Consider the following 13,807-nt stretch of genomic DNA (forward strand, 5'->3'; position numbering starts at 1 on the left):
CTTCCACTGTGGCAATTAACGCACTACGCAGCCCCCTAAAATCTGGTATTGTCAGATGAGCCTTATAAAGAGGTCTCTAGGATATAGCTACTGTGTTGGAAATGGCTCCTCTCATCTCACTTTCTCACAATTAGCTCATGATGCAAGGAATAGCAACAACAAAAATCAGCTGCCCAGGCACCACCTAGAAAGCAGGCTGCTTTGATTTATGGGTCATGCTAGTGGTAATTAGCTGGCCAAATAAGAGACCAAAATGTCCACGTTCACTTCTAAGTTAGGAGTGAGAGCTGAAAGGCTACGTGAAGATTTGACTGATAGAAGTTAGCAAAACAAGGCAAGCAGCATGGGAACAGCAATCCACCCCCTCAAATGCCTTAAAAGTAAATGACTTTAGGTAAGCACTGAGGGAGGGGGGGAGAAAAAAAAAAAAAAAAAAATCTATCAGCATACCAACATGCTTGGCCAACACTCTCAGAAACACAGTTAAAGTTTATTACAACAAAGTATTTCAAAACCAAGTTTATTATGCCAAGATACAAAGTCAGAGATTTTTGCCAACCCACAATATTGTTCATTGATCCAAGAAGATTTATAGTTTGTAGTAGGCATCGGTGTTATTATAGGAAAAATAAACCTAGTGCTATTTGCCATAGCATACTAACAATAAAATCACAGAGAAGAAAAATGAAGTAAAAACATACCACAGAATCCAAGACAAAGCTTGCATTTTACAACTCTATTTTGCTAATCTTAAAAGCTTTCAGCTTGTAATCATGGTAATGCTACTAATGTTCTTGTGTTAGAAACAGCCAAGTTCAAAGAAGTCTTGAAATTGTAAACAATAGTATGTACCACCAGGAGAGTGATCAGCATACAATTTCTATTCACTTTGCTATTAAATGCATTACTTAAAAGAGACATAGCAAGAGGGAAAAAAAAAAAACCAAACAGAGGGAGGAGAATAAAGCTAACAATCTTGACCAAAGTTAATTAAGGAATTAAGTGAGGCACTTGCCAAGAACTATTTCTATTTTAGTTTAGGGGTCCCAATCAACACAGTCCTAAATAATGAACTTAGCACTCAAGATCCATACAAAATAAAGTTTTTTGTAGGAGTAATACTTACACAGTTCAACAACCACACCTGGAGTTTAGTACTAGTCTAAAGCAAAGCTGCCCTCATCTGAGATCATTAGCTAGGTTTACTGTCGTCAGCCTATGTATGACGCAGATTAACAATACCTGGACAACCACAACTGTCATGTTTGCTTGCATTAGAAGGGATTAATTCACAAATGAAAGGATGAATGAGTTAATTCAAAACTAATGACAGAATACTTCAGAACACAGGCATCCTTGTAACAAACTGCTGGTTTTGATGAGCCACCATGGTACAAGGAGAAAGCAGATTGCTTGTGTTGTTGACAAAGAACAACACCTGCATGCTGCTTCTTGTCTTGCGTGTTGTCCATAAGCTTCCTGAAATAGAGACTGTTTGTGCTTATACAGCACCTCGCAGAACTCAGCTCTACCTCATTCACACAGACCTTACTGTTTAAAAAATTAGTTACTGTTGTATTCACGTAATGCACCTGTGCATCAAGAATAGTGTGGCCAGCAGGACCAGGGAAGTGATCGTCCCCCTGTACTCAGCACTGGTGAGGCCCCACCTCAAATACTGTGTTCAGTTTTGGGCCCCTCACTACAAGAATGACATTGAGGTACTGGAGAGAGTGCAGAGAAGGGCAGTGAAGCTGGTGAGGGGCCTGGAGCACAAGTCTGATGAGGAGCGGCTGAGGGAACTGGGGCTGTTCAGCCTGGAGAAAAGGAGGCTGAGGGGAGACCTCGTTGCTGTCTACAACTACCTGAAAGGAGGTTGTAACGTGGAGGGTGTTGGTCTCTTCTCCCAAGTAGCAAGTGATAGGACAAGAAGAAATGGCCTCAAGTTGGGCCAGGGGAGGTTCAGATTGGATATTACAAAAAATTTCTTCAGAGGAAGGGTTGTCAGGCACTGGAACAGGCTGCCCAGGGAAGCGGTGGAGTCACCATCCCTGGAGGTGTTTGAGAGACATGTTGATTAGGTTCTTAGGGACATGGTGTAGTGCTAGAGTTAGGTTGTGGTTGGACTCAATTATCTTGAGAGTCTCTTCCAACCAAAATGATTCTATGATTCTATATTGGCAATATATGGCATTCATTAAACCATCGTGTTTTCCCAGCTGCATATTGAACATATTGAGTCTCATACAGATTTACAAAGTATTTCCAGGTAATGTTAGATGAGCAGTTGTCAATTCAAGCTTTAGTTATTGTACTGATGTTCACAATGGCTATGTGCCTTGTTAATGGATCCCTCACAACTTCTGAAATCAGTCTTTAAGAACATGTATGACTAAAACATATCGGACCACTTCCACTTTTTTATTTCTCAAAAATACTTCTATCAAAGCCTCATACTAATGAGAATGGCAGAGAAAAAACAGAGAGCCTCCAACAAGCACCAGCAGTGGCTGTGTTCTATGGTTCTCTCCTCAGAAAACAGCAATTCAGGGGCTGGAGAAAGCACAGAGCCTCTACACCCTATTCACTGGCCAGCTACTTCTCAATAACATTCTGTGCTGACCCTCTGACCATATAATATTACCATCTCAAAACAATAATCAAGAATTTGTATCTGTTTTGCAAGACAGCAAATGACAAGCTATAACAGAAGTAGGAATACATTTACATATATACATATATAAAGCACACTGCATCTGCACAAAAGGCCAGTGTCAATGTTAACAGGTTTATACCTACAGCTACTTAAGCATACAAATTTATCACATGTTTATTAATACAGGAACATCTTCAAAACAATCTTTTATATTAAAAGTGAGAAAGATCAAAAGAAAAGGAAATATATGGACTCCAGAACACTGATGTACTGATAGCCTGCAACTAGTCGTCATGAGTGGTTTGAACCTGGCTTTAATATCACCAGTTATTACTTAATCAATGAGACATTAAAGAGTTAACTACAGCCACTGCTCTGCTGTACAGCCCAACGCCAAGCTCCAGACCTGAGCGCCTACATCATGTGCCCAACTGTTGTAGTCTTAGTTTGGGACTGATGTAACTTGGTAGTTTAAACACAGATTCCATTAGAGTGAATGGTGATTAAACTAATGAAATATAGGAACGAGATAATTGAGCTTTTTTTTTTTTTTTTTACTCTCAAGAGGTAGACTTTTAAACTGCACTCCATGAAGGTAGTAGGACCCATATAACTATTATTCACTTTAAGCTTCTATATATGCTTCACTATTTGCAGCTGACACAGTAGACATGAGTGACTACTGCTGCTGCCAAAAGTACAAACTAATTTCTGAAGACAAGAAGCAGTCACAGTGTTTCTGATGCAATGCTTTTCACAGGACTAACTTGAGAAGTCATCAATACTGTTCTTCAGGACATAAATGATTCCTCCCTTTCCTTCCTCCCAAAAGCGTATCATCCTCTGCACACAAAGCATTTCAGGGACAGGCACTACATTTTTTGTACGCAGGTAGCACGATACACCAGGTAAAAACTATCTGTGCCTTAGCTTTCCAGTCAGGCTACGAAAGTTTATTTCAAGCACCAAGTAAGAGCCAATTTTTCATTGTGTCTCCCGTGCTTCACAGAGAAGACCTGCAGCAGGGAGTCAGTGCAAGCAGGTGAGTCATTGCCCTGGTCTCATATTATTTTAGGGAAAGGTGGCTAGACGACCAGTCTTCCAACACGGGAGTACCTCCCCTTCCCTAAGGAAGGAGCCAGGGTGGGCAGAAGCAGAGTGGGCTTTTGTCACTAGAGGTCATGCGCTATTGCTCCCAGTTCCTCCTCTTTCCCCAAGACCCCCAGGCTCACTTGGTGCCAAGGGAGTTTCCTGCCAGGCAGACTCCTAGCTCCCACTTTTGCCAGGGATCTCACCACCTCTGCTGCCACACAGCAGCTGAGCCAAACACTTTCCCTACAAGGTGGCACTCTGGACAGAGTCTGAAAAAAAGACAACTATCTTGCATGCAAGTTTTTAAGACAGCCAAACTATAAAGGAAGCCCTACTAGTCTTGTTCTTGAGCTAAATCTGATTGCACTGTTGTGTGGTTGGGGTGCTCATAGTGGGACACTGCAATCCCTCTGCATGCAGGTTTCTGTGGAGGTAAAGCCAGGTATGCCAACATACGCTCCGGCTGAACCCAGACTTCTCAGAGCTCTGGGGGCACTGACAAATGCACTCCCTCCCCAGCCTGGATACAACTTTCTGACACACTTGGTTTCCCAGAGGTAGCCCTCCAGCCCTAGGCTAAAGGATGCTCTCTTCCTTAACAAGGCAATATAAAACAAAAAATAATTGTACATGGGTAAAATATTGTAAGAACTCTTTAACTTGTGAAACAGACAGGAAAAAGTGCTCTGTCTTACCAAAGGGACAACAGCATTAACTCCTGAATCTTTAACAGCACTGACAGAAAAGTAATTGCTGGCGATTTTCATAAACCCAGCATGATTTGAACTCAATGTCTTTGAAATATGAAGCTGACATTTCATTTATTATGTGCTACTTAAGTTAACATCGATAGTAATTAAAAAAAAATACCATTCTAGCTACACGAGAACTCATTAAACACTCAAGAAAGATTAAGAATAAAACCCCTTTAAAATAGAGGTTTGTGTTTGCGTTACTCAGATTTCTTAATTCATGCCATATTATGCACATGCATCAATGCATACCATAGAAAACAATGAAAATCAGGCCAGGGGTCCAGTCCTAAGAAAACATGCCCACTGAGAAAGACAGGCTCAAATCTAATGGCAGTGAGGGAGGTTTGCTTCATTCACTAGGTACAGCTGTGCTACAGTGTGATCATACATCTTTATCAGGACTGAAATCTTAGTTTGTTACTTTCACTCAAGTTTGTCCTTTCACTCAAAAAAAAAAAAAAAAAAAAGATATACAAGAGTTTTATCATAACCTGACAAAACAGAGCGTTTCTCGTCATTTCACCCTCCCAACTGCCTTTCGCCTATGCACCCTGCGGTACCGCGCTTATTTTAGGCCCATTTCCTAAATAGGTAAAACAATGTGGAGGAGCAGTTTGGCCAAACTCAAACAGCAAGATGTGTCAAAGCAGATCAAGCAGCCCAGGTCTCAGCTGCACGTGCCACCGCTAGGCTAGACATCCCATGTCATTACAGGTGGCTACAAAACATCCCACCCAACCACTGTACCTTTCAGCAAGGTGACTGGCACTAGATTTCTGAGCCATAAAGTTTATTTGATCACATCATGCAATCACCACAGCATGCAGCTTTCTTGTACTTCCTATCCCTTTTAATGTTGCTATTTGAAGCAGCAGAGAATGAAATTTTGGGGTCAAAAATAACAAAAGTTTAGCAGCTTCTTAGCAGTAAACTACATTATTAATTCCATGTTTAAAAACTCTAGTTTGTACACAACAAATATTGTTCCCTTTTTCTAATCCTCTTCAGACTCAAAGCTACAATTCAATTCAACCTCAGACTCCTTTCTCTCTCTCAAAGCATCTGACAGTCAGCTCTGGCACTTGATTTAGCAGAAATTATCTGGAGGAAGGGACGAACATAAGAAGAGACAACGACAAAGTGGTGCGATTTTTCCAGATACAATGCTGGCTGAGCCTTACAATGTTGTAATGCATGTTCAAAACAGCATGAACAAATCTCTGCTTTATTTTCATAAATACACCCCATTTATCTTTGAGGAAAAATACTCAACTGTGATTAAAAAATTGACAGCTGCATTTGTTTAACTTTAAAAAGAGACAGCTGTACTTCTTGTTCAGTGAAGTGTTGCTCATATTCTCCCGATATTGTGCTAAAGCCAGAAAGTCAAAATCCACAGCACTATTTAAAGCAAGTCCGCCATTTCAATTATTTGCCACAGAAAATTATGGGGAAGGCAGAAAACAAAAGTGCACTTTGGTAAGAAATTCAAGCTTTGCTTCTCTAGGCTAAAATATTCTCTTTCTAGGAAACGAACGTGTCATTCTGAGTACAGAAGATGCACTCTGGTCTCCAGAGGGAAAAGAAATCACAACAAATACAGTAAAAATCCTCACAGGGGCTAGAACTGGGAAAAGAACGCATCTGAAGAAACAGGGCAAGTATATTTGTGACTGTGCTATCCATTGCTATATTCCCTTGGAAGATTATTTTTTAGATTTGAATGGAAAACAACCAGTAAAAGCCAATGTAAAAAAAAAAAATCTTCTGTAGTTAAAGTACATCTGCCTAAGCTACTAGCTAAAAGATTAGCTCACTTTCTTTTAGGGTACATACCATCTGTTTTTCCCCTCAGTATTACAATGATTTTTTTGAGAGGAGCCACTATACTCACACATACTCGACTGTAAGTCCATATACTACTTTGCAAAACAGACCTCTAACTAGATTCACCAACCATCTCATCATATGTATAGTCGAAAAGTAGCATGACTTTTTTTCCCCTTGTTTTCCAATTGCCCAAATTAAGAAGAGGAATCAAAATGAATAAGCAGCATTTACATGAAGCCATTCTGGCATGATTGTCACAGAATGCACAGAAAAGCTAGTGGAAGCAGAAAAACAGGCAGTATTTGCTGTCAAATGTACATTTTTAAAATAGACAATGATGGACGTGATAAAATCTAGCTCATCTCTCCTGGCAACAATATTTTTAAAACGACTCATGGTTCACCATTTAAAATGTGTGCTGTGGTATATTTTTACATTTTGGTGAGGGCTTAGTTTCTCATGACGAAATGATCACTTCTCTTATTTGTATGAAAAGGCCAAATCTTCTTCTTTGTAATTTGCAAGCAGCTTGAGTTTAAAAAAAAAAAAAAAAAAAAAGGCACAGCCCTGAATAAAACTCTCAAAAAGTAATCTCAAGTATTTTTCAGTATCCCAGTGGAAGGTGATTTCACTCTCTGGAAACTTGTAACTCAATAGCTTTGTGTCTGTCTTGAACAGAATTCCAGCAACCCTCCCTCCAGCTAAGGCATTTCTAACTCCTTCTAAGTTAGAGACACAATCAGTTATGGTATCCAAAATTATACCCAATTGATAGAAGCTTTGCTGGGATCACCAAAGGAGACAACTCTCCTTTTTTGTTTTAAAGAATGAGGTTTGAGATTTAATTCAAACCCTCTAACTTCAAGCCAAATGGAAATTAAAACCCCCTTAGCTGGTACAGAAACTTGGAGGAGAATAGTTTCCTATTCCTCTATGATCAAGAGAGGGGCAACAGGGGAAGGAGACCATAACACAAGAACAGTTTACACAAATGTTATCCATCTGGAGTATAGCCTCAATGGAAGAGACACAAACAGGCCTTTCCACTGAAAGAGTAATACTGGCAGATACCAGTTTGCAAGGAATAGGGCAAGGAGCATCCGCCAGGCAAATTAAGTTACAGAACTCCACTGCCAAAAGGATTGGGCTACACTTGGGGTATGGCACAGAACCTCCTACACAGAGGCACAGCCCAGCATGATCAGCTATTTTTATTTGGTTATAACAACCCTAGAACATAATTCCCTGTCCTTGCACCTGGCGAAGAAAGAAAAAAAAAAAACAAACCACAACACCACGAAAACTTCTGTATCCTGAAGTTATTACTGAATTTCCACAACGTGAGGGGAGAGTTGGAAAGTAAAGAGATGGAAACCTTTTTGTTGCTCTTATCACAGCAAGAGATCAGGTGACATGGCTCTGCCTTTCAGCAAGTGACAGGAAATTTCTTGAAATACAAGAAATTCCATTTAAACATGAGGAAAGAAGTCTGACTGCGAGGGTGACTGAGCACCAGAACAGCTGGCCCAGAGAGGTGGTAGAGTCTCCATACTTGGCGATATTCAAAACGTGGCTGCACATGTCCTGAGCAACCTGCTCTAGTTGACTCTGCTTAGAATAGCAGAGTTGGACTACAAGATGTTCAGAGTTGCCTTCCAACCACACTCCATTCTATAATAATTTTGACTTTCCTATTTTTGAAATACATTGTAAAGCTTTACTTTTCAGATCTCTAGAAGAGAGGCAGCTTCAGTTTGTTCATGAGAAGCTTCTTGAACTATGGATGTCTTAATACAAGTATCATTGGCTGGTGCTTTCTTTAGTGCATATGGCTGTAAAAAGTTAATTTGCAGATATTTCAGATACTGTTCTTCAGCACAAATAATATACCTTTTGCAGTTCATATTTCAGGCTCAGTGAAATATGTGGGGGGAGGTGTGTGTATGTACATAGAGTATGTGTGTTATATATATATATATTTTTTTTTTTAAGTTGGGGACCTAATGAGCTGTAAGACACAATAAACCAGAAGGAGCATCTCAAAAACTTTGCAGACAGACCAACAGACAGACAAAATAGTAAGCTATGTGACTGCTGAAGGAGCCAGACTGCAAAGTGGAAAATAAGATCAGAGCCAACCAAGAAAGTAGCCAACTAAGCCTGGCTACTTTCCACCACCAAATGTCAGGTGGGAGCTGAAGGGATACATTTTAATAGATTCCATTCAAATTCGAGGGACAAATATTCCTGGTAAGCTGGTACCTATAGCCAAACCAAAGGAACAGACATATGGTTGTTTTTCTGATGAATGGCCTGACAGGAGGGCTGGGAAAGCCCTATCTGCCAAAGACACGCAAGAGTAATTTATATGGTGTTTAATATTGTCCTAACAGCCCCAGTGAGAAACTGGAGTGCAATTACTCTAGGTGTTTTCTAGAGAGGATATTTGTCTCAGGAAGGAGTTTCCAAAGGATTATCTTAATTTGGCTCTGGTTGCAACTGAAATTTACCTCCACAGGGAACGAGAGTCACATGTCCCAGATGAACTGGTGATGTGTTACAGAAAAGGAAGTCTGCTGACTTGACAAAACCCTGTGTGCATTTCAAGACTGCTGGAGTCTTTTCAGAGTTCAGGCTAATAACTCAGTATACAGAAAAAACAAAGAGAAATTACACAGGAGAACATGAAATTATTGTCTAGAACTGGGAGTCTGACATTTTTGTTTTGCAGGAGGCGGCAAAGAAAACAGGATGAAAGCGATATTGAGAGCAAAGAACCAAAGTGTATCACAACCAGTTTATTTTTTTTTTTCTAAATATGTAGCAGTTCTTAATCACCACTAGGGAGTAATCATGCTAGCATAATTATGCCTTAAAAAAACCTGCAGGCAGAAAATGAGATATGGATGCAAGCAATTCATAGATCAATTAGCACTAAATGAAAAGCTGTAACTAACACAAACAGTAAAAGTACACTTATCAGTTAACCATTGAATACAGGATTTGAGAGACATACTGACTGACTTCCTACAATTTTAAAATGAAACTTTAAAAGGTGTTTGATGCATATAGGTAGAGAATACCTATTTACTAGAAAATTATTATTTTGCAATCAAGTCAGACTGCTAATACAATCTCGCAAAATTATCAGAATACCAACGCACGCCAAAGCTAGTCCTTAAATTATAAATTTAATTTTAGGTTAAGACACAGGTTTTAATGCCTAAATTTAAATAGTATGTAAAGGCAATTCTAAAATTTTAGCAAAGAATAAGATTCAGCATAGGAAGCACTGGAGGGATGAACCTGAGGCTTATTCAGGATGTTCTCAATCACTGAGAAAGATCTGACAAGACTGAAGGAATGATCTTTCTTGTAGTGGAGCCCAAAAGGTGCTTTTTTTTTCCCCCCACTAAACTGTTCAGCGAATAGTTAACATTGAACAGACTTCAAGTTACCTTTTCATTAGTACCGAGTTATGTGGAGTGCAGGAGTAAGAGGAGAACTTGAAGGATCTATTTTATTGTTCTATACTATTCTAAATATAGCCAGAGAAACTTACAATGTGTATAATTTCAATAAACATAATTAGCTTGTGAAAGCCAACAAATTATTTTGCACTGCTTTTATATTTCTTTGGTACTCAAACATATGGCATCATATAATTATTTAGTCAATAAAACTGACCTAGATGAAAGTTTATAGATTTCAAAGTATTTCTTTTTAATCTCTCTCTAGCAGGTTAAAAAAATCAAAGGCTACAAGTTTACACTGCAAGGTTACCCTGGTGTGCATTATATATTCCTGTTCCACTGATTCTCAGTGAAACCCCACCTCCCCACAGTTCAGCTTCATAAAAAAGCTTCACCCCAGTTTCGAAACATCTAGCTGACAGAGTTACTTACCAATAGCCTGAGCAAGGGCTATTACCACTTCCTGGCATGTTGTGACTTCGGTGACTCCACACACAATTCTCTGGACTCCATCCACCCATACTTTGAGCTCCATGGTCCACCAGGTCATCCAAGAGCCATGAATGCAAATCAGTCAAGTCATACTTGCAGCTATAGCAGAGATAATGCAGCAGGCTTCTCTCAGCAGCTAGAAGAGAAAAATCCTGGTGTTTATATAGTGAAGCATTACCAATTTTAAAAGCTAACAAATTCACCTTAACATCTATTGGGCAGAAGAGGCAACACAGCCTCTTTAAAAGTAGTAACAGGAATCAAACATCCCTTGCTTTAGCAATGTCTACCCATTCTGTAGACGTACCAGAAGTTTCATGACAGTTTATTTCCTAAAATATACGAAGTTATTACAAAAAAGCAACAAAAGAAGGATCATTAAATAAATAACTCCGGAATGAACTCATAACAGTTTCCAGTAACAGGTGCCCTCTTCCTCTATATACTGCCTGGATGTCTCAAGGTACTCAAATAGGTATTTCCAGTGTTTCTTCAGTAATTCCTAGCAGCTGGTGGTGTAACAAGACAATGGGGAAACATCTTTAACTACAGCATCCATCGGAGCCCAGCCTTGCTCTCCATATGGAAGCAGTCAAAGGTTCCTGGTCCAAACAAACCTGTGTGTTTAGTACCAACACTGGAAAACCCAGAAAGGAAAGTTAACAGTCTTTCTTTCTCTAAAACAAGGAGACGCATAAGGGGAAGTGTCATAGAGGTGGTTTAACCCCTGTCAACACTGTGCTGGTTCTGTAAAAAAGCAGACTTTGGCTGAAGTGTTATCCTAGGTTTTAACATAGGCACTGCAATGCAACTAAACCAAAAAGCAAAGGGTTCTGCTGCCTTTGCTGAAATAACACCAAAGTCATACCAGCTAGTATGGTGTACTAGCTCCCAATCCCATTTTAAAAAAGGAAATTCCCAAAGTTTGTAAATGGAAAAAATGTTCAGAGGGTTGCTTTTTTCTGAAACAGAAAAAAAATCCTGTGAGTCCAAAAATCTCTTTCTGCACTCAAACGCCAGAAAAACTTCGAAGCACAGAAATAAAGTTAGAAACTTTGGGTTAGGATTTAGCAATCAGCCATCTGCCCTCTGCTGTCTTGTTACTGACAGTCAAGCTACTCAAGGTTTATCTAGTGTTAACTTCTAGATTAATTACTGATCTGAACTCTAGTGGTTTTGCTATGGGCTCAGCTTTTGTAGAAGCTGCTTTTCTTCTGCATAAAGAAATCCACTCCCACCAGGGCTTACGAGAGTTAATTTCTAGCTGGAAATGTTGAGATGTTGAATTTCAAAAATTTCTGAGTAACAACTCCAAGAAGAACTGTCTCAAAAACAAACACACCCCACCCTAGCCCCAAAACAAAACCCAAACCATCAATAAGGGTGATTTTTCTTAAAACACACACCACACTCAAAATGAAACATACACCCTCCCTCCTGCCCCAAACCAAAAACTAATGAGAGCACTGGATTATTTAAGCAGATAGAGAAAAAATAAACCATGTTGATACAATAAAGGAAGCTCAGGTATTCAGGTAATCCAATATGGATAAAGTCATAAAACTAAAGACAATATTTTTTAAGAATTAATACCAGGAAAATGGCTATCACAGGAATAGAGTAAAAGAAATCTGAAAGTTATTTAGAAGAGACTACTAAAGACAGGCTACGATTACACAAGAAATATAGAATCTGATGATGCTGATGGATTTAACAGAACTGCACGTGGAGACAGAAACGATGCAGGGAAACCTTCGGAAGCAAATATTTAGTACAGTTCATGTTTTACAGTCTAATCAGCGCTGCTTTTTCCTGCTGAACATCCCTCTATCAGAAAGATACTCTAGTGCAGCTCTCACGCTACAATGGAAAGATGATTTCCCCTCTACAACTAAATACTTCTGTCATGGTTTAACCCGAGCTAGCAATACAACCACAATAGCCGCTCACTCACACCCTCGCCCCCCTGCCCCAACAAGGGAGAGAATCAAAAGGGAAGGGAGAAACTCAGACTGAGATGAACACAGTTTAATAAAATAATAAAATAATAATACACTACTAGTAAATATATATATGTAGAATAGAAATAAAAGATACTCAAGGCAATTCCTCAATGAATTCCATCCACACCGAGCAGCCAGTCCCAGGAAGCAACCTAGTCCCAACAGCTGATCCCAAAGAGACAAGAAAGAGGAAAAAGGCAGAAAGGCCCAAAGGCCTCTGCAAAACGGCAAAAGGCTGAACTAAACGTCCCAAACAAAAACTCCCTCGGCTGTGCCCTAGAGCAAGCAAGAGCGAGTGGAAGAGCAAACTGGAAGGCTCTGACTCCTTAACTATGAAGCATGACGCTGATGCGATGGAATACTTTCATGGATTGGTCTGGCTGTCAGTCAAGCTCTGCCCCATCCATGCCCCCCTTCCTCACTGCCTCACACCTGTGGCCAGAGCACTCAGAGTGTCCTTGGCTCTCAGACCAGAGCAATTAAAAACATTAACTCTGTCCCGGGGTGTTATCTCTTGTTCTCAAAAAAAGTCCAAATATTGAGCATGCTAGCTATGAAAAAGAAAAGTTTCTAACTGCATGAAGAAAATTAATGCATTTTCAGTCAAACCAGCACAACTTCATTCAGCAGCTGAAAAATATTGACACAAGACCCAGAAGACAGTGATCTTCACCTGACAAGCCATGGCAGCCAGCAGCAGTACACCTCAAAGCCCAGAGTGGTCACCCCACATTGATAGGACAAGCTTTAGTGGAGAAACAGTAAAGTCAGGCCAGCACATACCCCTAAACCCCTGTCCAGATGCATCCATTTAGAAAACAAAAGAAACACTAGTAAGTCCAAATATGTAAGAAAAAAATGAATTTCAAATATGCTTGTATAATTAATCAACAATAAAGTGACAGTGTTTAAGAATACCAGTGTATACAGACAGAGTCTTTTGAGACATAAGTACCTGCAAACCCAAAGAGGTCAAAGAGTTTAAATAAACATTTTCTCACATAAAGTGACATACTTCAAAGAAAACTGCTATCCACACAAGTATTAACAGTACACCAATAGAGAAACTTCAGTCAGGTAACACTGCTTTAATGTGCCAATAAACTAAGCGGAAGAAAGTCTTTTACTAGCCTGCAATATAACAGCGACCGAGAAAACACCTAACAGGCCCCACCAGTGACCTCTTTTGTTTATTCCTGGACCAGTTGTCTTCACAAATAAACAGAACTCGCATTCCAAGCCCAGCCATAAGGACTTAATTAATTAACTTAATATCTTGCTGAGAGTTGAACAGTTCAGATTACTGGTGCAAAACAAGCCATCTCTCCATGTGACAACGCACATGTCAGCAAAGCATCCGACAGCTCTAATTGTTTTTCTGTCTGTCAACATCCAAAGTATTATCTCAATTTAGCAAGCCAGCAAGTGCATTTTTCCCCCCCCAGTCAGCGCTCAGTGTACAGTCTTGTGTTCAGTGCAGATCAGTTTTGGTCATCTGTTTTCCTA

General features: G+C 39.7%; 1 protein-coding gene across 1 annotated transcript in view; it reads right to left on the reverse strand.

Moving 5' to 3' along the window:
* Nucleotides 1-13,807, reverse strand: part of RASSF8 (Ras association domain family member 8) — a 93,462-nt gene that overhangs the window by 12,662 nt on the left and 66,993 nt on the right. Inside the window, exon 3 of the mRNA XM_065656556.1 lies at nucleotides 10,239-10,434. Within this exon, the coding sequence (XP_065512628.1) occupies nucleotides 10,239-10,356 (118 nt within the window). The 5' untranslated portion in view covers nucleotides 10,357-10,434. The remainder of the gene's footprint in view (nucleotides 1-10,238; nucleotides 10,435-13,807) is intronic.

The sequence above is a fragment of the Caloenas nicobarica genome, chromosome 1 (assembly GCF_036013445.1).
Source record: "Caloenas nicobarica isolate bCalNic1 chromosome 1, bCalNic1.hap1, whole genome shotgun sequence".
NCBI classification, from domain to species: domain Eukaryota; kingdom Metazoa; phylum Chordata; class Aves; order Columbiformes; family Columbidae; genus Caloenas; species Caloenas nicobarica.